Genomic DNA, 26846 nt, shown 5'->3' with positions numbered 1-26846 from the left:
AACAGCCTCTTGTTATTTTAAAAAAAGAACGGAGTGGTAGGGCAACCGAAGACACTGTCAAGAACTTGAAAGCAAAAAATCTTATGTCAGTGGGGTTAGCCAGCCTTCACGATTTACACCTTTACAATGTGACGACATATGGCCTTACTTTGAGCGGCAGCTGCCGAATACAAACAGACCTGGAGTGGTTGAGTTGCGTGTCCTAAGACTGGCTGCAGTGCAACAGCCTCTATTTAAGCAATAGCCAGTGTGGAGTAGTGGTTAAGAGCAGTGGACTCTGAACTGGAGAACCAGGTTGATTCCCCACTCCTCCACATGAGCGACGGACGCTAATCTAGTGAACTGGATTTGTTTCCCCACTCCTACCCACGAAGCCAGCTGGCTGACGTTGGGCTAGTCACACTCTCAGCCTCACCTGCCTCACAGGGTGTCTGTTGTGGGGAGGGAAAGGGATGGTGATTGTAAGCTGGTTTGATTCTTAAGTGGTAGAGAAAGTCGGCATATAAAAACCAACTCTTCTTCAATAGTACACAAAGTACTATATACACTCCCTTTGTGCTTCTGAAGCACAAAGGAAGTGTATATAGTACACCATGATCACACGTTCTCCATCCCCCACCCCCATGCAGTAGTTTTCTATAGAAACTTCCAGCTTGAGTCAGTCCTCCTCGACCTGGAGGAGAGGTAGAAAAAGGACACTGAACAGCTAATTTTAATCAAACCGGTTTATAGTGCAAATATTATGTGCCAAGATTGACAACAATACACTGGCATTTTGTAAGAATTGTTCATATTAGAAAACAGCACTGAAGCAAAAATCTTCATTATCGTGAAACTCGGTTAAAGCTTATTTAGGATATCATGCAAGTTGAAATTTACTGGAAAACACTTATGACCTTAGCAGAATACTTGATTTCTATACCTTGGTTCCTTACAATTGACAATGATCATCTAAACAGTTGCTATTTTAACAAGTTCACTGACTACACTACGTTAGCATGCTATACTGTTAACAGATTCTGCCCAGGGGACAGGTGTTCTTGAAGTGGAATGTACAGAATTGCAGAATGGCTTTCACTTCCATACACTGAAGCATGAGGAGAACTTCAAAATATATTACTTTCTGTTCCATTAAAAACCTTCAAACATTGTGTGTAGCGCTACACAACAGGCATTTCCCAAAACTTAACAGCACAGCTGTAGTAGATTAATAGTAAAGCTAGCTTGGAATTAAAAGACAGCAAAATAGACATAGTTTAGATCTTGCACCACGCATCAGGCAAGGTAGAAGCTTTCTACCCACTGTACGTTGCAGGAGAGAGAGCTTTAGCCGCGTAACCCCAAGAAGCAATACAGAACATTTGGCTTTCAGCAGAGAGGAGCTTCGTTTCCATCCTGTCTTTCAATTGAAGTCCCGACTGGTAAGGACAAGAGGCGCTACCAAGGTCCAGACATAAAGGGCAAGACAGACCCAGCTCGAGGAGATCTTCACCCACACAGCTGGCCACTTGCTTGTCATAGTTTTGAAGTCAGCATCAGGGCTGTGTAATGAACAGAAGAGGTTAAATTAAGTCATGCTGAAAGCTTCAACAAGGCTAGAAAGCAACAGAATTCTTAGCACTAGTTTTTCTGTACCACTCAGTTCAGCAGAAAAACAGGCCAAGTCTCTGACCTGAATTGCATGGATATGGGGAGATGTTATTTTTGCTCCCTCCCCAGCTGTATACCAGACTCCCTCAGTTCTTAGAATCAGAGAGTTGGAAGGGGCCATACAGGCCATCTACTCCAACCCCTGCTCAATGCAGGATCAGCCTAGAGCATCCCTGACAAGTGCTCGTCCATCCCATGCTTGAAGACTGCCAATGAGGGGGATCTCACCACCTCCCGAAGTAGCTGATTCCACTGTCGAACAACTGTAAAAAAAACATTTTCCTAATATCCAGCCGGTACCTCTCCACCTGCAATTTAAACCCATTATTGCAAATCCCATCCTCTGCTGCCAAAATGAACAGCTCCCTGCCCTCCTCTAAGTGACAACCCTTCAAATACTTACAGAGAGCAATCATGTCCCCCCTCAACCTCCTCTTCTCCAATCATGTCTCCCCCCCAACTCCCTCAGCCTTTCTTCATAGGACTTGGTCTCCAGGCCCCTGACTAGGGAGGGGGTCATTTCAGATTGAGGGAAGTCCCATTCCATGGCTGGAAATTGTCCATGAGAGCCAAGCCACTGTTTACAGGCTGTCCTTCCCTAGTACAACCTTTTATGCAAGCTTAACAGACTGCATGCCAGCCAAAACAATATGCTTGCAAAGTCTTGTCCTTGCGCTGCTATTTATGAGGCTCAGGAGCTGTTTATTAAAGAAACACCAGAATGCATTCTTTTAACTGTGCTCAAGAGTCGGGGGAACCTCCACAGCCCCCGACACTGGGGGCTGACATTCGCAAGGATATCAGGCACAGGTGAGCTGTAGGGTAAGCTACGAAGCAAAGTAACGAAAATTCCCTCCCACACCACGAGAGAAAGAACACTTGCCTGGGAACTGGCAAGGGACTGGTTTAAAGGGAATGTGCAAAAAATTCAAGATAGAGATATCAAAACGGTTTGGAGGAAAAGTCAGCTAACAGAGAGGCACAGGGGCTCACTACAAACACACAAGTTTCGGATCACGCTGACTGCAGAAAGTGCTGCGATCAGTCGGCTGAGCGGGGCTTCAGCACAGCACCGAAAGGAGAGTGACCACGTCAAGAGCTGTCAGAACTGCTTTGCTGTGCCTTAGTTCTACTGTTGTCGTTTCCAATAGTTCCCCCACGGTATTTATCAAAATGCTTTTTGGCCTCACAGGAGGAGGACTGTAAGAGAACTTTTAGGGCATCAACATGCCTCACTAAGACAGGAATGCCCGATAGTGATGGCATCCCTCTCTGACTCTGGGTAAGAACAGGACTGGTCAGTGAGTCTCATCCCAAACTCTTGAATGGCAAAGATTTTGTACTCCGGCATTCCTTCCTTGATGGGAGAAGGCTGACAATTCTGATTTGCAAGTTGAGGCAATGTAGGGGAAGCTACAAGGTTTGGATTTGAGTCATCAACTCAGCTATAAACTTACCGGCTGAGCCCCCCATTTCTCTCCAGCTCAGCCACCCTCTCCAGCTCCCCACAAAGTTTTCATTGCAGGGCTGTTGCAAAGATTACTGAGAACGTGTGAAACGGTTTGAAGCAAGAGGGGGGAAGGAAGAACCTCATCTCAAGCACGACCTTACAGACACCTGCACCGCTTGAGCTGATGAACCCACTGTACGGAAGAATGGTAAAAACACAAGCATCTCCAATTAAAATTCCCACTGGTATACCTACCTGTACCAATTGGTGAGAGTCATCATGATATACAAGGAGGCAAGAAACAGCATGAAGTGGAAAAAGGCATAGCTGTACTGGACGCCATCCTTTTCATTGTCTGCGACGCGCCGAACTTCTCCATCTTCGACGTCACCGGCAGTACCCGTGGCATCATCCAGGATGACACTGTCACTTGCAGACAGGGTCAGCTTGTTCACCTGGCTGTTGCTAGAGGATCGGATACTGGCAAACCAGCCAAGAAAGAAAGGTTCAGAATTTCAAATTTGTGAATTGCAAAGCAGCAACTGATCACAGAACAGTCTGTTTGGCCTTTTCGAAAGTGTTCTTGAACTCCCTGAGGTCTAACGCCCTTCCCCAACATATGTACCAGAGAACAATTTAAAGGTAAATGATGCAATTCTACTGCTGCAGATAAGCAGGTCTGGCCATGTAAACTGCCCAGAAGTGAACCGTATGTCAGCAGAAAAAGTGAGTTACAAATTTAACAAATAAACTGCCAACTGGTGAAGACTGTAGGAATATCAATGATGGATTGTCTCTCCAGAAACAGCTGCATCTGCAAACCTAGCATTTAAGAGTGAACTGCCAGGGGGGGTGGGGTGGTATTGGAATAAAAATACATGCAAGTCACTTTCAGTTTGCAGACTATTTTGAGTACTGTTTACGACATACTGCAGAAATATTCCTTGAATCTTGGATTGTAAAAAAGCAGCCTTATGTTCCCTTCTTAAACTTCCATGCACTTGCCAGACAGCCACAAACACACACTGATGCTATGAAAAGGTGCTGGTTTACTTGCAGTTTAGCAAACTCGCCTCTCAGATCTTACCTGGAGTACAAGAGACAAAGCACAAAGATGGTGAGCCCCACAATGCTTTGCGCATCCCACCACTGCAAGGACTTTTGAGGCGCAGGCGTCGGAGAAGGAACAGTAGTGGCATTTGCTGGGCCAGCAGTAGGGGCGGCTATTTGGCTGATGAGGTTCAACAGGCTCGGGTTACAGCTGCGATCTGAAAGGTAATCCCAGAGATCAAGCACAAACCCAAACTGTCTCTCATTAAAATCAGGTCTGGGGAACAGCCACTGTCAGACATGGATGTTGCCTGTAACTGGTGCTATCCTGAGGATGTGTTTGTTTCTGCAGGAAACTATCTGTGAAAAGGCATTTCTGGTATTTGTTCAAATTCCTCCAGACGAGTTTTCATTTCCCTAGGAAAACCATGTATGCAAAGTGGATGGAGACTTAACTGATCTATGCTTCCCCTCATAATATTTACTCCTTGCCACAAAATCGTTCAGTGGTAGCGTTGAAGCTCACAGCACTCCAATTCCCAATATCCAACCAAATCTTTACAGAGGTTTCAACACTTTCTTCCTTCGTTAGCAGCTCATTCTACTGCCCTATGAAGAATGGTTAAAACGATTAGGGCTGATTAGCTTAGAAAAGGGGAGACATGATAAAGGTCTATAAAATTATGCATGGTATGGAGAGAGTGGACAGGGAGAAGCCTTTCTCCCTCTCATAATACTAGAACACAGGGTCATCTGCTGAAGCTGGAAGGTGAGATTCAAAACAGATAAAAGGAAGTATTTGTTCACACAATGCATAGTTAAATTGTGGAACTCCCCGCCCCAGGATGTAGTGATGGCCTCCAACTTGGAAGGCTTTAAGAAGGAAGTGGGCATGTTCATGGAGAATAAGGCTATTCAGGGCTACTAGTCAAAATGGATACTAGTCATGATGCATACCTATTCTCTCCAGGATCAGAGTAGCATGCCTATTACATTAGATGCTGTGGAACACAGGCAGGATAATACTGCTGCAATTGTCTTGTTTGTGGGCTTCCTAGAGGCACCTGGTTGGCCATTGTGTGAACAGACTGCTAGACTTGATGGACTTTGGTCTGATCCAGCATGGCCTTTCTTATGTTCATTGTCATTCTGAAGCCTTGATGAGCAGCACATCTGAACACTTACCAGGCTCATTGGACATAGCTGACCAAGTGAGGTACATGGTGTACAGTGTAATGATGGAGGACTGGAGAAGGCCCGAACGGGGCTGGTGTTCCTGTTTAAACACAAGGCGTCTCGTCAAACACAAGCACTCTCTAGTCGGATATCAGTGTCACCTGAACCATGACATGTGAGCATGCACACACACACACAAAGCTGCCTTTGAACCATACCATTGGTCCATGAAACTTGCTAGTTATTTTTATTCTGAAGTCCTGACTCGGTAATCCTCATAATGTTGTTACTAGCTTCGTAAAGGTTGGGCATAAAATGCAGTATCAAACATGCTCAGCGGCACTAGAAAGTCTCAAACCAACATTCATCCAGGCCTCCTAGCCTACACATATTAATTTTACAATGTTGTCCATCCTCCAAGACTCTTTCAAGACTCCCAGATCTACTGATTCCTGCTCTCGTGGTCATTCACAACCCTCCCACCCATCTGTCTAGAAGTCTAGATAACCAGCTGCACTGCAGAATCGCAGACTGCCCGTACATATAAAGGTGTAAGGTCAATAAAAGAAACCCCTGGTTAAAATTATCATCGTAAAATTGATAAAACTAAAATATTTTAACAATCATTCTCTAACGAAGTTCTGTGTATTTTAATAGCAACAGAGCAGAACTTGGCAGTTTGGAACGTAAGCTGAGGGTCTTCTCCTAATAGAGTGTCTTAACACGAAGTGCTGGGGATAGAACCTGGGACTTTCTGTATGCAAAGTGGCTAGAGACCCTCCCAGCACAACACAAATGTGTTAAACAAAACAAGCAGCTCTATTATATTACATGATTTCTCCACCATATTTATTTCTACACACTTCCACAACGTGTTCTCTTAAAAGCACCAATATTTAAAAATAGTTAAAAGTATGAGAGCACATAAGCCTAATAGTCCCTTAAAGAGAAGCCCTAAGCCGAATGCTACCTACCTGGACCTTGGGGAGGATGGAGATGATGGAGACGGCAATGCAGAGGATCATATTAAAGCTGATGAAAAACTTGTTTTCAGGGCAGCCATCAGACTTTGTGTAGAAGACGTAGAACAGCACAACAGCAATGAGAGACAGGATGTAGTTTAAGCCGGTACACGACAGCAGAGCTGAAGACAAAGTACACACAAATTACAACGTGAAAATGTGAACTGAACACAGGTTAAGCTTCAGTATACCTCCTAGGGCAGGGGACCCCAACCTTTTTGAGCCTGCGGAATTCTGACATGGCGTGGTGGACGCTGCAACAAAATGGCGCCCCCAAAATGGCTGCCACAGGAGTCAGAGCCAGCCACAAAATGACTGCCACAGCTTAACTTCAGTAACACAGTGCAGATCCTTGTGTTGTGGTGGCAGTTGCTGCCAAAGCAACATTTTTTAAAAATCTGCATGGCCAATCAAATCTCCAATAGTCAATCAGAAGCTGGGCAAAAGCCCTACCTGCCCCCATCCACTTCTTAAAAACACCTGGCAGATCCGTTTGTTTGGTCCCAGAGTTGTGAAAAAGGGATTCTCTACATCGTGTCATTTGGGTGTTTTAAAGCTGGCCAATAAAAACAGTTTCATACGAAGCAGTAAATCATCAGCTTCAACTTTTGGCCAAATGCCACTTACCAGCATACCAGCACTTGGCATTTCCCTCATCCATTTTTTCCACCCAGGATTCATTCCAGGAATGAGCAAAATCTACCAGCAGTACTAGCTGGATGAGAATGAAGCAGAAGGCACCAGCAGTGCCAATGGCAAACCATGCTGAAAAGGATAAAGGGTTCTTTGTCAATTATTTGGCACTTGACGGCCCTGAAAGCCATCCACTTTCCCTTGGCATGCAGATGTTCTACACACACTCCTTCTTTTTCCTCCTCCAATAAAAAAAACCCTCAAGCTGCTCTTCAAACTTCTGAACTCAAAAAATACATGATTAGGCACAAGAGCACCCAATTTTATTTTGATCTCCTTTTGCCATTCAGGTGAGACAGAGAGTTAGGGCTTCTGTGAAGACACCTTCTGAACAACAAACTCGGGGGGGGGGGTCTGATACACAAATAGACCAAGTGTGAACTTAGGATTAGTTTACGTGCTAACAACAGTGTGTGTGTGTGTGGGGGGGGGGTCGGAATCCTGTATCAGACTCTCAGATGTGAAACTATTTATCCAGCAATTCAGAACTGGACTCGTTTCCAAAGAGAGAGAGAAACAGTCCCACTGATTCCAATTCAGACACCTTCAAGAAGAGTTGGTTTTTATATGCCAACTTTCTCTACCACTTAAGGAAGAATCAAACCGGCTTACAACCACCTTCCCTTCCCCTCCCCACAACAGACACCTTGTGAGGTAGGTGGGGCTGAGAGAGCTCTAAGAGAGCTGTGACTAGCCCAAGGTCACCCAGCTGGCTTCATGTGGAGGAGTGGGGAATCAAACCCGGTTCTCCAGATTAGAGTCCACAGCTCCAAACCACTACACCACGCTGACACAGTCTGAACTCCTCCGCTCAACGGCTGTCCTGCAACCACCTTTCCATTTACTTGGCCTGGCAGTGGCAGAAGAGAGAATCACTTTGAGGCTGTTTCAGACTTTCAGATGTGAAACTATTTATCCAGCAATTGAGAACTGGACTCGGTAAGTGTTTCCAAAAAGAGAGAAAAATAGCACCATCCCATATAAGTGTTTAATTCATTCAATATAACAAAAGTTTTTTGGGGGGGAGGGTAGTGGTCAGATGCCCTACATTGCTTCCTTGAAGAAGTCTCAAAAAGCATCTTAGGGTAAACAATTACAAGCCAACACTATTCAGCACACAACCTTATCATTTGGGGGGGCAGCCTATGCTTTTACCTCCCAGGAAAAAAATGCGGGACACTGGAAGCAAAGGGAAACTGGGAACTAAAGATCAGCTGACTGTGGTTTCATGGTTGAATTGTGGACAAAGCTAGTCACCTTTATACGCTTCAAAATATGTGTCTATATCGACATTACAACATATAGAAGAATCAGTCTCTAATGTGTAGATATACACACTCCATGTGAGTAAAACCTCATCTTAAAAGGCATTCCTAAAATGGAGAAATACAACCAAGTCCTCAGAGAGAAAAAACAACTTTCTGCTATTCTTTTTCCAGGTTTTCACATTTGTGTCTTCTACAAAATGCCCACAACATAGTTATTGTTTTTTAAAAATGTTTTTTTCTTTAGCCACATGTGCATACCTCTTGTGAAAGGCCCCTCTGGAATGTAGAAGGCTCCAACCATGATGCCAACAACTGCAGCAATCTTGAAGAACCAAAACCTGTTTTTTAAAAAAGTGGACAATTTTTTCCCCCTACAGTAAATTCTCTTGTGCCCACAAAGCATTTTATTAATAATAAAAATACTCGGTCAACAACACTCATGCATACATGTTTCCTCATGAGCCCGTGTGCCAGCAGTTTCTCCTATTGATCCTGGTCCAAGAATGACCTTCAGGCTCACAGCAGAAGGACTCTCCCCTCTCCTCACTAAGGCATCTTTAGCAAATTAGCTCACTTCATTACGATACTATCAGGGCACCTCTCAAGACACACATTTCTTAATGAAGTTTATACACAACATGCTTCTTGAAGTACGCACGCTCTTGTGCTCTGACAAAAGTTACTTTTAGTGAGACGAAACTCAAACCTTTCTGTAAAATGTCATAAAAACACCTACACACAATCACACACAAATTATCTAGGAACAAAATAAGTTAGCTGCCACTTAAGACAGTTTCCAAGTCACAGGCAGTGATCTACAGGTGATTTCAACAAAATGATCACAATGTTAATGAGAAAATGGAGAAGGCAGTAAATAAGCACTCTTCTGGATCCCAGTGCTTAGCAAATGATGGCAAGAACTCCAGTACAGGCACATGCGGCCCTGGCTATACTCAGAAGCCACATATAACTGCTAGCATTGCCAGCAGGCCTCAAGAAGCATCTCCTGACCCTTTAAAAGAAGGCAAAAGGGGTAGCTGAAGCTTTTCATGGCATGGAGGTATATGACATCTCATTAAGCAGTAGAAAAGAGCAAGAGTCCTTAAAGGCTACCAAAATTTCTGGCAGTGTATGAGAAAATTTTTTTTTTTTAAAAGGATGGTCTCCGTCCAGCTTCAGAGAAGGAACCACACTTATAAACATTTCTCTTCCTCCCTCCCACCTCAAGTTTACTATTCTAGGGCTTGGAAATATTTGTAATTCTTCCATGGTTAGCATCTACATAAATGCACCCCAATATAATATCTTTTTCTGCACCTAAAAGAAGTGGCTATAATTCTAGTGTGCCTCTGGGAGGCGCACTTATGAAGCCAATAACCCTGTAACAGGAAAGCTAGTGTGGTGTAGCAATTGAGAGTGTTGGACTAGCATCTGGGAGACCCAGGTTCGAATCCCCACTCTGCCATGGAAGCTCACTGGGTGAACTTGGGCAAGTCACACACTCTCAGCCTAAACTATATATAATCTATATATTTTGTCACTTGTTGATTGACCACTGAGGAAGGCCCAAGAGGCCAAAAAGGGTATGGTCTATTGGTCATTTATATTATGTACATCATCAACTGTTATTTTTGTAACCTTTCATACTGGTGGTTTTATATATAGCCTGCATTCCAGGCCCAGTGTTTTTATCTATTTTATTTTTAGTTTCCAGCTCAACCCTCAGGTTCCCTGTACTTTTCTGGTAGAGTTCTTTCCCCCTTTTTTGGTTGTCTAGCTTATTTGAGTCCACATTGGGGAGAAATGTGTGGTACAAATGAATTAAACAAATAAAATACAAACTTTGTAAGACGTGGATGGTAAACTCCTTAGTGGCTCTATGCCATTCATTTTCTGCGCCTAGACACAGTTCATGTTGTGGGCATTCTTAGCAAAGCAGAGACTAGGAGGCCAATCCTGAATTCCAACGTACCCATTATGCACAGCAGCTCTCGGATCTTTACTCGATTTCACTTGTATCATAAGCAGGGAGAAGAGGAAGAAAAACACAGCCATGGCAAAACTGACGCGGTAGACTGCCCTGTATCCAACCAAAGCTTCGCAGTGAACAAAACCCTTTATGTGTGGCAGTCGAGTGTGAAGGCCATCATCACAAAATCCAGGCACCTGAAAGATCAGACCAACAACAAAGGGGGGGAAATTAACCCTAAAAACAACGGAATTAAGTACCCAAAGGTCAAGAAAAAAAATCAACAAGACCAAAGATTATACATTGCAAAGGTTATATCAATACAAAATATGTATATGTTTATTACAAGCTAAAATCAATAACATATATGTAAGGCTCTGCAACAGCCTGCCAAACCAACATATTTATGTAAACATACAACAGAAATGGACATAAAATCACAGAATTGGACTTTAATCAAATGTGTTTTGGCCAAATGGCCTTCTTCAGTGGTCAAAACAAAACAGTTCCACCCTAAAAATGTACACGACTTTCTAAAAGTCTTTATGACTGTATAGACGTTGTGTTCTGAAAAAATAAATGAATAAAAATATAAAAATATATTTATTAAACACTTATCCAGCATACATCAATTATATAAAAAAGAATTTGTAACCACTTAAGGCTCCACATATACTGCAGGATAACAATATATATACCTGCAAGACTTCCTTGTCTGTTTTATACTTCCATACAAATGGGCAACTAATCCCTGTGTGTGTTTTCCTAGAGATTTAAAATTTCTTGAAATGTAGATGCCATGGGAAGATAAAGTCCCCCACCCTGAGTTTTTTTTTGGGGGGGGGGATAAAATATATGCAGTGCTTACGCCTATCAAACTGAAACATCTTTCACTGATTTAACAGCATTAAACACATTATTTATAACAGAGTATAAAAATGTACTATTTGCCGTATTTATGGAATTCAAAAATATAAATATCTTCATTTCTTTCATAAGAAAAATTGCAAGGACACCTAATACTTGCTAACTTCTACACTCTATGCTATCATAGCACATATATTTTTTAATTTTTTGCCATCTGAGAGGTAGGAAAAAGTAAAAGTTGAAGGTAGAAAACAAATTTTGTAGTAAACGAAAGAAAATATATTATTTGGACAGAGCATGATTTAAGCCCAGTAGCACCTTAAAGACCATCAAGATTTCCAGGGTATAAGTTGTTGAGAGTTAAAGCTACCTTCATCAGATATTCTATCGTATATGACTTCATATCTGACAAAGGGAGCTTTAACTCTCAAAAGGTTATACCTTGGAAATCAAGTTGGTCTTTAAGGTGCTACTGGACTTGACTCTTGATCTTCTACTGCAGACCAACCCAGCTACCCACCTGAAACTATTTGGACAGAAACTCTCTCATAGCCACAACAGGTAGGACTGCCTACATGTTTGGATACTAAGCTAAACTTCATCACACTGAAAACAACAAACTCTTTAATAATGTATTACTAATAGATACATTACAGCATAGTAGATTTAAGTAGCTAGGAAGGGCATGGGTTATATAGATGGGTGCTAGGCTCTCCGCAACCTCAGACTGAATACACTGAAAAATATCTCAAACAACTGGACAAGCCAGCACCCTGGCACCATCTGACCCTGTCACTGCTAATGTAGAGTCCAAGATGGAACAGATGCAAGAGATTTTATCTGCAAACTGCTGAGCAAAATGTTCAAAGCAGGCCAGTGAAAAGTCCACCTCCACCTGCAGGCCAGATCTCAACAGACCTCTGACCACCCAGAGCAAGCTACACCACAGGGTTGTTTCTTGAGCATCACCACCACCGTGGAGTACACTTTAAGATGAGCTTTCACCCATGTCTCCTTTGATTTGTCCTGAGTCTTCCTCCACGGACACTCCAGCTGTCTCCCGTGTCTTGTCATCACCCATAGCCCCTCAGTAAACCAAGTGGCTACCTGGACTCTTAACACTTGAGAGACTACGGGAATAAAGCATTGACCAAACTGACTCAGAACTACTGCAGTACCCCCAGAGCATGGACTACACTACTCTTTTAGGAAACTGAAGCACCCTAAAGAAAAGAGGTTCTGGAAATAAGCTACAGAAGAAGCCAACAGCAACCCAGCTTAACAGAACAGTGAAAACTACACGACTGATCATTAGCTTAAGACTGGAATGTTGCTCTTGAACATTCGCCTGGAACACTGGAATATGAGCCCAGAGCCAAACCAAGAGGTTGCTTGTCTCTTCTCTTTTACCAGTTTCAGTGTAATACAAACACCATCTCTTCCCTCCTCTGCCTTTACTGCTTGGCATAGATTAAGCACAAAATGAGAGCCTTGTGGTTCTGCAGGGGTCTGCAATTTAAATCAATGAGAGGAAAGGAAGGAAGGAAGAACAGGAGGGAGGGTGAACGTACAAAAAAATACATCCACAACTGAACGAGAACCAACTGGTCACACAATTGTTCAATACCTTTTTCAGCTGCTCTTCCATGCCTGGTGCTAGCATGATGCAAGCAACAAGAGTGCTCAGGAGAAGCAGGAAGGCATAAATAAGACGTGTCACCGTAGAATTCTTGCTGTTGGGACAGCATCGACACAGCAGACATGATGCACCACTGCATAGACACGGAATCTGCAAAACAAGCAGATATGAATAAGGTTTTATCGTAAATGGTAGGACTTGTATACAAATTACATATGGATGCATGCATCCAATGCATCTTTAAGAAGAAATTTTGGTTCATTTAATAAGATGCTGGCTTTGGAGGCAGAGAAGATTCACAAACATGCAGTTTTTACTTTATTTACTTAGATATATGTATACCTTGCTTTTCTCCCCAACAGGAACCCAAAGCATGTTACAACATTGTTCTGCCCTCCCCCACAGTATCTTCAAACAGTCATTCTGTGAGGTAGGTTAGGCTGAAAGACCGCCATCAGCCCACGGTCATCCATTTCCTTACTAACCACATAAGATTCTTTTCACAACAGATTATATGATTTGTTTGCCAATCATTTCCCTCCCTAGCTTTACAGCATCTCTCTTAAGTTAAAGGCCTGCCAGCTTAGAGTACCACAGCTAACATGTGTTCATATGGTCTAGAATTACACTACAATAGAAAACTCTATCCAAACAGAGGTGATTTTCCTTTACATTTATTACAGCGTGCCTAAACATATTTTTCACATTATCTGAAATCTATCTGAAAAAATGATACCTAGGGGAGTTACCAAATTCCCCCCTTCCAAAAGTGTATTTATAACCCTTGTCATGAGTGATTTGAACACAGCCTTCACTGGAATTTGTCACTGATCCACTGTGGTCAAACAGAACTTCTCTGCAAGAAGAATGACAGCACTTAGATCTAAGAAAACTATGGAGCCGTTTTGGGCAGGTCTCAATATACGCAATTAGATCAGCAGCCTGATTTGCGTGACTTGTACAAAATACTAGCGCCAATATAGTTGAGTTGCTTTTATTAAAACTTATATCTGTAAAGAAATTCTACAGAAGGTTTATAAGAAGATTCATGCAGAGGATAGCAATGCTATTAATTGAACATTTAGTAAGAACAATCATGTTGTGGAAGGAAGTCTTGGGGCAGGCACAAAAAAACCCCAAAGAAAACCCACATTTATCCCACCCAAAGTGTGAGATAACGCATGGGGCAGGAAACAGTAGTCTATGGCTTGGATCCACCAGAAATCAAACTCAAGACTGTACTAATGTCTAAACAAAACTAGCAGCATACAGAAAAAGCAGTGCAAAAATCTATTCAAAAAACTAAATACAAATGCCACTATAACAATACATACTTATTTACACTGACACACAATAAATATACTATTACAACAATTGTTGAACTAATTATATTCCCTCATTTTTCCAGTAAGGCAAAAACAGTTCCTAGCGATGAGGGAAAGGGTGCTTCACAAAAAACAGTTTTGTTAATGAGCCCAGGGGGAGTTTAATATACAAAGTTAGTGGTTGAGAGTTCCTGTAATCCTCTTATCTCTATTTGCAGGAAAGTTATCCACAAAGGCTGTGTACTGGAGACAGAAGATGCCTTGGCCAGCTAAATTGGAGTTGTTTCACCGTGCCCCCAAGGAGTTCTGGCTTTTTCAATTCTCCTCCAATGCAAAGATTATTTACATTCATAAATTCCTCAGAGCCATAACATTTTACTGCTTCTTCATGCGCCTAGGACAGTTGTTCTCAACCTTTTTTGCTCCATTCCCCCCTTTCACCATTGTTCAAAATATAATTCCCCCCTTCCCAAAACAATCTAACTAAAAAAAAAACTACAATTTTCTGTCCTTCAGTGTTACTCCTCTGAAGATGCCGGCCACAGCTGCTGGCGAAACGTCAGGAAAGAAAATACCAAGACCACGGTTACACAGCCCGGATAACCTACAAGAACCAATGAACTCTGACAGTGAAAGCCTTCGACAATACAATTTTACAGATTGTACATAATCTACACGACATTACACTTTGCTGAATAGTGGTCCCAATTCCCCCCGGCACTCTAAAATTCCTCCCGGGGGTGGGGGGAATTCTCCCCTTGTTGAGAACCCATGGCCTAGCATTACAGCCCATCTCATGCGACAGGGGAAAACAGACCGCATCACCCTATGCCCCAACTCCTTTTCGCCCCTTCTGTGATTCCCCCACAGGGCTTACCAGAAGCATCTCCCCTTCACTCATTAGAAGGATGAACTCTGACTCAGGGAAGCTCAGGTTGGGATTCATGTTGTCAGGCCATACTTTCTACCAACTCAGCCTAGCTCATAAGACAGCCCCTTACCTTGATACAGCTGACCTGGCCACCTGAATCACGCCACAGTAACACGGAGACCAAACTACTGTAATGCATTGTATGGTCTCCCCTCAAAATCAACTCGGAAACTCCAGCTTGGTCCAGAATGCCATGGCTCGGCTATTAATGGGAGCTAGACGGAGCATGCATATTACTCCCATTCTGCAGACGCTGCATTGGCTGCCCAGCTGTTACCGGGCTCAGTTTGAGGTTTTGGCTATCACGCACAAAGCCCTTCATGGACTTGGCCCCTCTTATCTATGGGACTGCCCTCTCCCTATGCTCCGCCATGACAATTTCACTCAAGTCAGCAGGGGCTTCCGCAGGTGCCAACCTGCAAATGGGCAAAATCAACAACAACCTGTACATGTGCTCTCTCCGCTGTGGCTTCCAAATGGCCTGCCCAAGGAGTTCAGGAAAGCTCCCACTCTCCTGGGCTGCCAGAAACCGCAAAACTGAACTAAACAAGAGGGCTTTTCTGCGCAGATAATAGGGCTGCACTGCACAAATTGGTTTTACAAACTTGCCTGGATAAATGATTAAGGCCTGTGGTCTATACTGCTGTATATAGCTTATTGTAAGTAGGATCCTAGTTATGTAGTTTCTTTCTGGTGGTTCCGGACTTCTAAAATCCTAACGCATTGGCTACTGAATGTCCCATGTTTGTGATTGTACTGGCTCACTATGCGTAAGCCACCTTGGGTCCCTGTGAGAAAGACGGAATATAGATAATGCAAATAAATAAGGTTGCCGCACAGAGGGGTTGTGAATCATAGAATCATAGAGTTGGAAGGGACCACCAGGGTCATCTCATCCAACCCCCTGCACAATGCAAGAAAATCACAACTACCTCCCCCACACACCCCCAGTGACCCCTACTCCATGCCCAGAAGATGGCCAAAATGCTGTGACAGCCAGATAGATTTCCCCTGAATATGGAAGATCCACTTAAGCAGTCTGATTTAATTTAGTGTGTAATAACCTCTTTTCCTTTCTGTAAGTGCACTGAAATTAGCTTGTTGCTGGGCAGGATAACTCTATGTGTGTGCTGGACGTAGTAGGGTAAAAGTCATGGAAAGTTATGGTGAACGATAAACAAGAAATGGAACTGGAAAGAACCGCTGGAGCTCTTGAGGCTCCAGACAATGTTAAACAACCAGATAAGCACGGAATGTTGACGTGCCCCCGTTAGAGCACGGTTTTGGATAAATGTCTTCTCCCCGGTAGAATCGGGGCTCAGTTATTTTGCTTGCTAAAGCAACTGGGTGTCCAGCTGGAATAAAACTGTTTTTCTTGATAACAGTTTTTGGGTCTCTTTTCCTCCCCCTCGAACCCGGGTTTTCCGCTACAATGCGTTCCCTCTCATCATCCGCTTAAAGTCATAGAATCAGCATCGCTGACAGATGGCCATCCAACCTCTTCTTAAAAACCTCCATGGAAGGAGAGCTCACCACCTCCCGAGGAAGCCCGTTCCACTGAGGAACCGCTCTGTTAGAAAATTCTTCCTAATGTCTAGACAGAAACTCTTCTGATTTAATTTCAACCCGTTGTTTCTGGTCCGACCTTCTGGGGCAACAGAAAACAACCCTGCACCCTCCTCTATGTGACAGCCCTTCAAGTACTTGAACATAGTTATCATATCCCCTCTCAGTCGTCTCCTCTTCAGGCTAAACATACCCAGGGGTGTCTCAGCCACAATGACTGATGACTGACTGGGGCAGCCCATCGACTGGGCCAGCCTTTGATGGTTTGCAGAGGTGAAATGTCAGCTCCAAAACCTTTCCCTGTCTCTGGCCTCTCCCTGTATGCAGACTGAACCAGCAATCTGGTCATGCTCTTCTAGTGCCTTTCTACTGAGCCACATCTGTCTTTGCAGCATTCTCTATCCAGCCCCATCTGTCGGATGGTGATTTCAGGGCTGCAGGGGGTCGTCTGATGGCATGCCTCCTTTTCATCTGCCCCGTTGGCCCAGTGAGTAGGGTGCTAGTCTCGGGAGTGGAAGTCATGAGTTTGAGCTGACTTCTTAATTTCTTTTTCTGGGGAAGTGTGGCATGGAGCAGGGATGGTTCCATATGGTCAGCACTTTGGCTGCCAGTCAGACCCTTGCCATGGGGGCAGGAGTGCATCTTGTCCCCCACCTTTCCCCTATGGGCTATGGGAGGGGACACTCTGACCATATGCCTCTGTTAGGGCTGCAGTCACTGGGTCTTTCCTCCCTGTCCTCTGGTGCTCCATGGGGGGGGGAGTGGTACAGAGGGGCAGTGGCCACATCAGCAGGCTGTGCTTGGCTGCACCTATGTGTGCCACTCACAAGGACGTCACTGGGTGCCACTGCCACTTTGATGGGTGTTGCCAAGGTTGCCATGGAGTCTTGCGTGCTCGCTATACAGCCTGAGCCTTGCAGAGGGGCACGTGCTTTTCCCCCTCCTGCAGAATCTTCACAGGGTTCCGACCAGTGGCACCGCCACTACATCAACAGCTGGTTGGCATTGTGGTGCTCAGGAATGGGTTGTGTGTCTGGTTTAAATGGGATAAGACACATGCACTAGACAGAAATACAACCCCAAGTACAGTAGCTACATCAGCAAAAAAAAGTATATCTTAGCATCTTAAAGACTAGCGAAGGTATTGTAATGCAGATGCTTGTAGTTTTGAGCCCACTTTGTCAGATGCAGGAAGTAAATTCAGCCAGCAAGATTTTTATGCACCAACTAGAAAAAAATTGCAAACAAAGGGTTAATAGGCCTAAGGTGTTACATTCCTGAGCAAATAAGTTCAGTTTTGCATCACAATGGCTGTTACCACACTAGGTATTCCCAGCAATGTATCAAGAGTTTGGAAATGTTATAAAAAACATCGCTTTAAAAGGGTTTTTGGTTGCCACGGCTAAAAAATGGTTGGAAGACATCTTCACAGCTAAAGGGGCCAAATAAAGTGCGAACAGTATTTTTATAACAGTTTCAAACTCTTAATACATCGGTGGGAATACATAGAAAGTACAAACAGTATTTTTTATAACATTTTCAAACTCTTAATACATCGCTGGGAACACCTAGTGCGGTAACAGCCAATGTCACTGAGTGTGGATAAAATATTTTTAAAAATTAAATGCATTTTAAAAACTTCAAATAGGGTGCCTAGCAAATGTTTAGTTTCAGCTACATTCAAGAGCTACCCTTAATCTAATATTTAAAATGAAATCTGAACTTTATTCAAATATAAACTCTTAAAACTGAACTTACGACTGGTATGAAAGGCTGCTTTTTTTGTAAAGGTATCTGTGGGCAAAATCCGCTTTGTTACCAGACACTGCAACAGGTTATATGTTTATTACAGCTTGATCCTGGGGAGTCACAGACTGGCACCCACTGATCCATCAAAGTGACCTTTTACTTCTAATTTACACCTAGAAACTCAGTGCTTTCTAACTAGCCACCAAAGATTGTAGGCACCTAACTTCCGTCTTGTGGAACTCATTCGTACACCCTGCAACTAATTACCAATGAATGCTTCTGGTTGAGTCATTTACTTTTGTGGTGTGTGGCAAAGCAGGGAAATTATATGACAAATGAAAAAGGGCAGGTTTAGGCCTCACTTGCACATGCCAAAGAATGAGTGGACGGAACCTCCAAATGGCAGAATGGGCTGCATTACGTCAGAATGTAGGTGATGGGTTTCAGTTCTGAATGTCCCTTTATTAACGAATTCCCACACAAATACAAAACTAGTATGAGAAGGAGAAAGATCCTACACACCAACTCTTTCCTTGTTGTGCTGGTTTTGTTTGCACAAGGTTTTTAACATGGGTTAAAAAATGTGATTTTAGACTATCCTTCCTTCTGGCATCTGAAGTGACGCACTCCATTCTCCCACCTTCAAACCCATCTCCTTCTCCTGCATGTATGAACCAGATCTAGGCTGGGAGAGGTTTTGTGGACCTGCAGGAACAGCATTTTAGGGGGTATTGGGGGGTTGCAGCAGAGGAAAGAAAGTCATACTCTACAGATGGAAAACTCTTCTGCTCATGGGCTCTGAGGGATCCAACCCCTACTACAGAAAGAACCATGGGAAAAACAGCACTTTTGAGCACTGGATGAAAGTTGTACCTGAGAGACCTTTGTTTAGGACAGGGATGGGGAACGTCCAGCCCAGGAGCCGTATGCAGCCCCTGAGGACATTTTCAGTGGCCCTGGGAGCTCCAGGGCCCAGCCAGGGAGGCACAGCACAGCGCAGCCCTCCCCGAGGGTGTTCCTGGGGCCGTGGCGCCCTTTGGACCTCCTCTCGTCGACTGTTGGTCAGCGAGAGGAGGGGGAGGGACGCTTCCCCCAAGGCTGCCCCCTACAGTCGCGGCATGCAGGAACGCTGCGGCACACTGTAAGCCCCTCTCGCCGCCTGTCACACGGCGAGGGGGGAGAGGCCGGTGGCTCCTGGTGGCGGAAAATGCACAAGGGTGCCGATCAGGCTTGGAGGGCCTTTTGTGGGCTCGGTGTGGAGGCTGGGGCCTGGTCGCACGGGGCTGCGTGTGCTGCCGTGTGTGTGTGTGTGTTGGGGGAGGCGGGGAGCCTGGGGCCCGGTTGCGTGGGGCCGGCGTGTGCAGGTGTGTGTGTGTGTGTGGGGAGGGTTTTCTCTCTTCCTCTTTTTCTGTCACGCTTTCTCCCCCTCTCTTCCTCGTCTCCTTCTGTCCTTTTCCCCCCCTCCATTTCTCCATTTTCATTCCTTCCTCCCTTCCCTGAGGATTGGCTGCTGGCTACGCCCCCCCTGGCGCCTCGTTTGCTCGGGGCCCACCGCTGGCTACCCTCCCGCCTGGGGGGGAGGGAGGGGGAACCGGGGGTGCCCTCCAGGCCTTCTCTGCATGGCCTCCCCAGTGGTTGCCAACCTCCAGGTGGTGGTTGGAGACCTGGTAACCCTAGCCTCCCCCGCCCCGTGCCGGGAGATCTACACCTGGTTATGGCCCTCGAATGATGTTATAAATGAGCAAATGGCCCTTGGCAGGAAAAAGCTTCCCCACCCCTGGTTTAGGATCATAAACACTAATTTTCAGATTCATGCAATCTTAGTCCTATTACACTGCTTATCAGATGTCTCATCCTCCTGACTGCATTGTGAAATCTACCTTGATCCTAAGCCTATAATAATATAAACAAATAAGCTATCTGAAAATAATCAACTGTATGACTTTTCTAGACTAGTAAAAAAAATTAAGTCACTTGTTTTTAAATGCTCATAATACTCTTGAGAACTATAAAGGCTCTATTCTACCTTACATCAGTATGTTTTTATTGCTCTCTAACACATTAGAATTTGTTAGGAAGCATCTAGTTAATTTTTAAATGGATCCTTTTTCCTGGTGATTTTTAACCACTAAATGTTACCTATCCAGGATACCACTGCTTAATGTGTTGATTATTAAGATTTAGAATGTGGCAGAAACAGAAAAATTGACAGTATATTCAGCTAAGATATCGGGGGGCGGGAGGAAGAGCATCACACTATTTTAATTGTAAACCTTTTGTTGATTTTATGTTTAAAAGGTATGGTCTAAATTTGTGTACTTATAATGCATTTAATATTGTTTCATATGTTTGAGCCTTTGTGTATTATGCTCTTAATTTAAAAGCCTGCCTTTCTCTTAAAATACTGTTCACAATTGTTTTCCTCTCTCATGTGTTTTGCTTACTGAGAATTCACTTCATGCGCCTGACAAGTGGACTCAACCCCACAAAAGCTTCTGCTGCAACGAACAAGTCAGTTTTTAAGGTCCCGCAAGACTCTTTGTTTTTTTCTAGGCCAGTCCCCTGTTGGGGGGAAGGTTATACATTTGCCCAGTTTGACTAATATTGCAGCAATTCTTTTTAGGAACTAAAACTGGACTGTGTTACTCATTTGCACATGCTTTCACAACTCAGATTCCATGCTTATCTACCTCAGCTGCAGTAAACACACACTCCATGTACACATGCTGGGATACAAGGGAGCACGATACCTTGTGTGCACACACCCAAGATAGTGACTAACTCCAAGTAACTATGAAGAAAAAAAGACAGTGGCAGTTTTTAACAAACAAAAGCAAGTGGATCAAACATTTGTAAATGTCTCTGGGATAGAGACAATTTAAGAATGGTGGCACAATGGTGACGCTGGGCAACAGGCTTCATACAGCTGCTGTGTAGGGACCTGCTTTGCAAACTATTACCATAATGTTGTTGGTGGTTCATGAAGTGTTTGCTAAATGCAAGATGTGTTTTTCCCTTACAATAATAAAACTCAGCATTTGGGCAGGATCCTTAGCACAACCTCAAAGCACTCAAGTGGCTACATTAATAAACCTTGAATATTCACTTCCAGCTACAAATCGAAAGCAAATGTGAAACCCCAAACAGGAGAAATATGAAAGCATCCTTTGTTCCCGCTAATGATGGGCGATCCCTCTTACCTGCAGAAAAATTACTCTTCTTTATCAACTCTTAATGGGAAGTAAAGCCATTCAAATAACATAAACAGGGTCAGAGAAAGAGGGACAAAACAGAAGGCCTGCCAGCTAAACTTAGGGGGTTACCGCACTTTGTATTCCCAGCAATGTATTAAGAGTTTGAAAATGTTAAAAACACTGCTTTAAAAGGGTTTTTGGATACCACGGCTTATAAATGGTTGGAAGACGTCTTCACAGCTAAAGGGGCCAAACAAAGTGCGAACAGTATTTTTTATAACGTTTTCAAACTCTTAATACATCGGTGGGAATACATTGAAAATGTTATAAAAAAATACTGTTCGCACTTTCTAACTCTTAATACATCGCTGGGAATACAAATGCGGTAACCCCCTCAGATTCATAGGACTTGCTTTACATTATAAACAATCAAGGTTCTAAACCTGAGCAGCCAAGGTATTGGTGAGCTAGCTATGACTCAGCTGTCACTTCCTGGCTAGGAATCAACATCATTCCTGGAAGGGAAGTCACTAGAAAATGAAGAAGGAGAGAGAATCACAGTCTTGAGGGAACCCCTCCCCACATAAATGAAACAAAGGGCAAAGGCAGAGGAGGAAGAGAAGTGACGTGAAGCCAAAAAGCTAAAAGAAACAGAAAAACAAAGCAATATATTCGATTTTAGGGGTCCTTCCACAGCTCAGTAGCACAGCATCTGATGTGCATGCAGCTTCAATCCCATTATCTCCAGCTAAAAGGATCAGGTTGCAAGTGATGTGAAATACCCCCATCTGGGACCCGAGAGAGCTGCTGCCAGTCAGCGCTGACACTGCTGACATGGCTATGAATGGCCTGATTCAGTATAATGCAACTTCATATGTTCAAGAGAACTATGCAAACGAGATGAAGCAAAACCCTGTTCTTGTGTGTGTGTGTTTTTTTACTTGAGTAATTCAAACTTCTCCAGATCAGACAAAAAAAAAATCTGGCAGGAAACAAACTCCCCTAGTTAAAATATGAAGAGTCCTGATGGATTCGCCCAGTAGTCCATCTAGTCCAGCATCCTGTGCCAAGCCCTTCCCCCAAGCAAGCCAAACACAGACTTCCCCCATCGTTCGTTCCAGGTAAATTTTCTTATTAAGTCACATACAATTTCAATATTGTCATCTTCAGAGTTTCATAAAATAAAACAATTTCAAACTAATCAGCCTAATCAGTATTGACTTTTTCTGACTTCCCCTCTCCCCTCCTCTTATCAAATTATTATCTATATAATCCCCTCTGTATTTGTTTTCTAATTCATTATAATTCATTGTATCATTTCCATAAGCTACATACCATCATCCTATATACTTTTAATTATTGAATACGTCATTCTTTCAACATTAATCAATTGAATCAGATTAAGTCATAGCCTCCTTTAACATTTCCCTTATTTAATTCGTTTTCACAATACGTTATCCATGCCTCCCATTCTCTCACATAGTCTTCGTTGTCTTTTTGATTTACTAAAGCAGTAAGTTTAGCCCACAGATCAAGCTTTATCCCGTCCAGCCCCCACTTCCTTTGTGGCCCAGCCTGGAAGCCTCAGCTGGCTGGGCCTGCTCAACCCCGGCCGGGCCCTTCCCGGTACTCACCCAGCTGGCCAGAGAGCAGACCCCCAGCACGGCCCCCATGGCGGCAGCACGGCCCCTCCGCTCAACGGAGCGCTCCCCCCTCGCCTCTCCCCTCCCGGCGGCGGCGGCAGCAGCCTCGCGCCGTCGCGGCTATTGTTGTTTACGGCCGTTGCCGCCCTCGAGCGCCGCGCTCCGGCAGGCCGATCCTGAGGGGGAGAGAGGAAGAGGGGGCGGAGCCTACAGAGCTGGCCAATGAGGCGGCGCGGAGGAGTCTGCCGCTACGTGGGGCCAAGGAAGAGCGGCGGTGGGGAAAGAGGAGGAGGGGGAGGTGGGCAGTGAGGTCACGGAGGCAGAAGGGGCTGATTGGGCAGGAACTTTTCAAGGCAGTTGTGCCACAATCGGGGGGGGGGGAGGAGAGTTTATGAGGGGGTTTAGTAAAAGGTTGGAGATGACGTCTTCATATTTTTTTATTTTTTTATTAAAGTAATTTTTTATTATTCTTCATTTAATATATCCATAAAACAATATAATAATAATAATAATAATAATAATAATAATAATAATAATAATAATAATAATAATAATAATGAGCAGAACAAATAGTATTCTAATTTAACAATCAAATGACTTCCCCCTGTCCCTCTTCCGTCTAAAATTAAATTGTATAATCTTTTGCTAACGGGACTAATCCCCATATTATTGGAGATGACGTCTTCAGAGGGGGTTTCCGGTCCCCCCCCCAGACCAGCCACAGCCGGGAGCGGTTGCGGTTGCCACGGCAACAACCCTGTCAGAGTTCTAACGGTAGTGATATGCCTGTATTATTGTCTTCATTCCCAATGACAATAACACAGTAGGAGGTTGAGGGTTCAAAGCAGTTTGTTTCTTAGGCCCAATAGACACACCGGGCGAGAACCGCCCCAAATGCGCAGGGCAATTCACACAAACCTCAAAGGAGTGCAAGCACGGATATAATCTTTGGTGATGGGAGGTACAAAAGACGGAATACATGGCATCAATACATAGAACCAATAATAGATATTTAAGGATTTGAATACCCTATTAGAGATTCGGAGGCGTTGCATAGAAATGGTGATCTCATTCTCACTAATGAGCAGTGAAGACCCTCATGGTCAGGCGCTTTTCTATTTGATCCTAAATTACTGCAGTTCTTCTTATCTTGGACCCTGGCAGCTGCCAAGGCTAACTAAGAGGGTTCCTAGCTGGTTCTTATCTCTGGAAAACCAGCTTATGAAAATATACTAAGGCCATCTATGGATTCTTTAATTAGCTTCTAACTAAGGCACAACAGTGGGCCTCTTATGCTTGAGGCCTGTAACATATGCAAGTGCTTGGTGTAACGATACAAGCCACCTCTAATATGCTGAGTGTGGCATGTTCATGAGTGCAGATGTACTTTATTGAGTACAAAGAATATATTTCAAATCAAAGAATACATTTCCAATACATTTCCCATAGCATATAATGATTTCAGGCATTACAGTAGAACAGCCTGTTTTCTGTCATTGCTTGACGGCTGCACCTTCATATCCACGTCTATGTGCCGTATTCCCCCCCCTTTTTATGAGTTTTATTAAAATTCGTTTAAGAAGCCTTGTGCCGCCAGGGGTGAGACTTCTCCCACCTCGTATTACAGAAAATAGTAGATGGGGGGATAAGATCTAGGGATACTGATTGAATTTTGATTATAAAACATAGCAATAAAATTTTAAAAATGGCATCATAGGTATTGAGGTGTTCCCTCTCCTGCTGATGTTTGTAATAATGACTTTTATAAAAAGTAACGAGCAGTCTGGGCTGGCAGTTACCATTGGACCTGGTAGGATTGCCAACCTCCAGGTGGTAGCTGGGGATCTCCCGGAATTAAGGTGTACACCCAGGCTATAGAGATCAGTTCCCCTGGAGGAAATGGCTGTTTTGGAAGGTGGACTCAATGGCATCTTACCCTGCTGCGGTCCCTTCCCCAGGGTCCTCCACCAAAATCTCCAGGAATTTCCCAATCCGTAGCTGGCAACCCTAGGGAACCTATTTTCCCTAATCCAAAAATGGGGGTCTGGGTTGGCTGAGATTCACTCATGGATTAGGGGAAAGCATACTGCACATGCTCAAAGATGCTTTCTTCACGTTCCAGGAGCCGGGCTGAAGTTAAACCCAGTTTCAAGTTAAACTGCTTAAAAAGATATTTTGCTGGGAGTTGTTTTTGTACCGGTGTGAGCATATAGCTAGGTTTTAATCTGATGATCATGGTAAATACCAAACAAAGAAATGGCAACATTCTAGACTGATGGGTCTGAATTTAAAGGAATTAAATGTATATGTCCATGCACTAACAAAGAGTAATACAATGGATTGTTTGGATATGTTGATTTGTTAAAAACAAAACCCTCTTATTCTCTTTATGTTATAATTACCTGAGAAAAGAGAAAAGTCCAGACGCAGAGAGAGATCTGTTCATACAATTATTGATCAATAACAGGAGTCACCAGGACCAAGTCCAAGTGCTCAAAATATTCGGAGAGGCGGTCTCTCTTTTATATCCTTGCATTCCCGATTTGCTAGTCCCTCCCTTCTTTTCTATAGGTTAGAAGAAAAAGGTCACATCTTCCTGGCCGTCCTAAATTGTATTTTAAATCCCAGCCCTTATCCCATCCCCTTATTTCATTGGTTTTTATTGATGAATATTTCATACGTTTTCTACGCATGTTCCTTTTGCAGTTGCACTGTTCTTGACCTGTCATCTTGAAGGACTGAACTTCAACTGAACTTATTCATAAGTATGTTTTGAACTGCAGTCCCAGAGATGACACCCCCATTACCATGTCATTGTGCTACTATTAACTGGGCAATTGAGAAGCATTGTTAATATGTCTATTATTACAGTCACAATGATTTCCCTGTGACATCATATTTTTCAATATTTTGCATATGTTTAGAGGGTAATTTGAAGTAATGCTACATTCTGTTATGAATAGGAGTATGAACAGTGGGAACATATCCATCATACCTTGTGGGTCCTACAACAGAATTTTGTCTTGCCTAAACAAATGAGTTCAAAAGTCATTTTTGTGGTATTTTTCCTCATGTACTATGGTGCACAGTGGTAAGCTGCAGTACTGCAGTCTAAGCTCTGCTCACAACCTGAGTTCGATCCCGACGGAAGTTGGTTTCAGGTAGCCAGCTCAAGGTTGACTCAGCCTTCCATCCTTCCGAGGTTGGTCAAATGAGGACCCAGCTTGCTGGGGGTAAAGGGAAGATGACTGGGGAAGGCAGTGGTAAACCATCCCGTAAACAAAGTCTGCCTAGTAAAAGTCAGGTTGTTTATCCTAATTAGCTTGTCAGATATAAATTCCTCTTTGTCAGAATGAGCAAACCTTGCCATCCAGGGTCATCTGTAGATTCATTGTGGACCCATTCATTCTTTCAATGGAAACAAGACTACTTACAAATGGTTTTAATGACAAACTATAGTGTACTGCAAAAATGGAAGTCTATAATTAGATTTTATTTCATTTATAACCCACTTTTCTCCCCAATGGAAGAACAACATTCCCCCTCCTTTGTTTTACTCTTACAATAACCTTGTGAGGTAAGATAGGCTAAGAGAGAAAGTAAGTGGCTCAAGAAGAGTTGGTTTTTATACCCCACTTTTCTCTACTTATAAGG

At 43.6% G+C, this 26846-nt stretch overlaps 1 protein-coding gene across 1 annotated transcript; it reads right to left on the bottom strand.

Annotated features, from left to right (window-relative positions):
• Window positions 1–1366: 1366 nt before the first annotated feature.
• SERINC3 (serine incorporator 3) lies at window positions 1367–23226 on the bottom strand. Its single transcript, XM_056844013.1, has 10 exons — window positions 23184–23226; window positions 12773–12934; window positions 10282–10475; window positions 8568–8647; window positions 6976–7113; window positions 6301–6470; window positions 5336–5426; window positions 4188–4368; window positions 3356–3580; window positions 1367–1541 (listed from the first exon to the last, which is right to left on the bottom strand). The coding sequence occupies exons 1-10, from the start codon at window positions 23220–23222 to the stop codon at window positions 1403–1405; spliced, it is 1419 nt and encodes a 472-aa protein (XP_056699991.1). The 5' UTR covers window positions 23223–23226; the 3' UTR covers window positions 1367–1402.
• Window positions 23227–26846: the final 3620 nt, after the last annotated feature.

The sequence above is a fragment of the Euleptes europaea genome, chromosome 2 (assembly GCF_029931775.1).
Source record: "Euleptes europaea isolate rEulEur1 chromosome 2, rEulEur1.hap1, whole genome shotgun sequence".
Lineage (NCBI taxonomy): Eukaryota > Metazoa > Chordata > Lepidosauria > Squamata > Sphaerodactylidae > Euleptes > Euleptes europaea.
The sequence above is the reverse complement of the archived record's forward strand: the minus strand, read 5'-3'. Positions and strand labels throughout refer to the sequence as shown.

Bases quoted from the DNA above. Each gene is read 5' to 3' on its own strand.
- SERINC3 (XM_056844013.1), bottom strand. From the start codon at position 23,222: ATGGGGGCCGTGCTGGGGGTCTGCTCTCTGGCCAGCTGG. The intron at 6,471-6,975 runs GTAAGTGGCATT...CTTTGTCTTCAG, and splicing joins TGCCAAGTGCTGGTATGCTG to CTCTGCTGTCGTGTACCGGC. The intron at 1,542-3,355 runs GTAGGTATACCA...TTCATTACACAG, and splicing joins ACTCTCACCAATTGGTACAG to CCCTGATGCTGACTTCAAAA.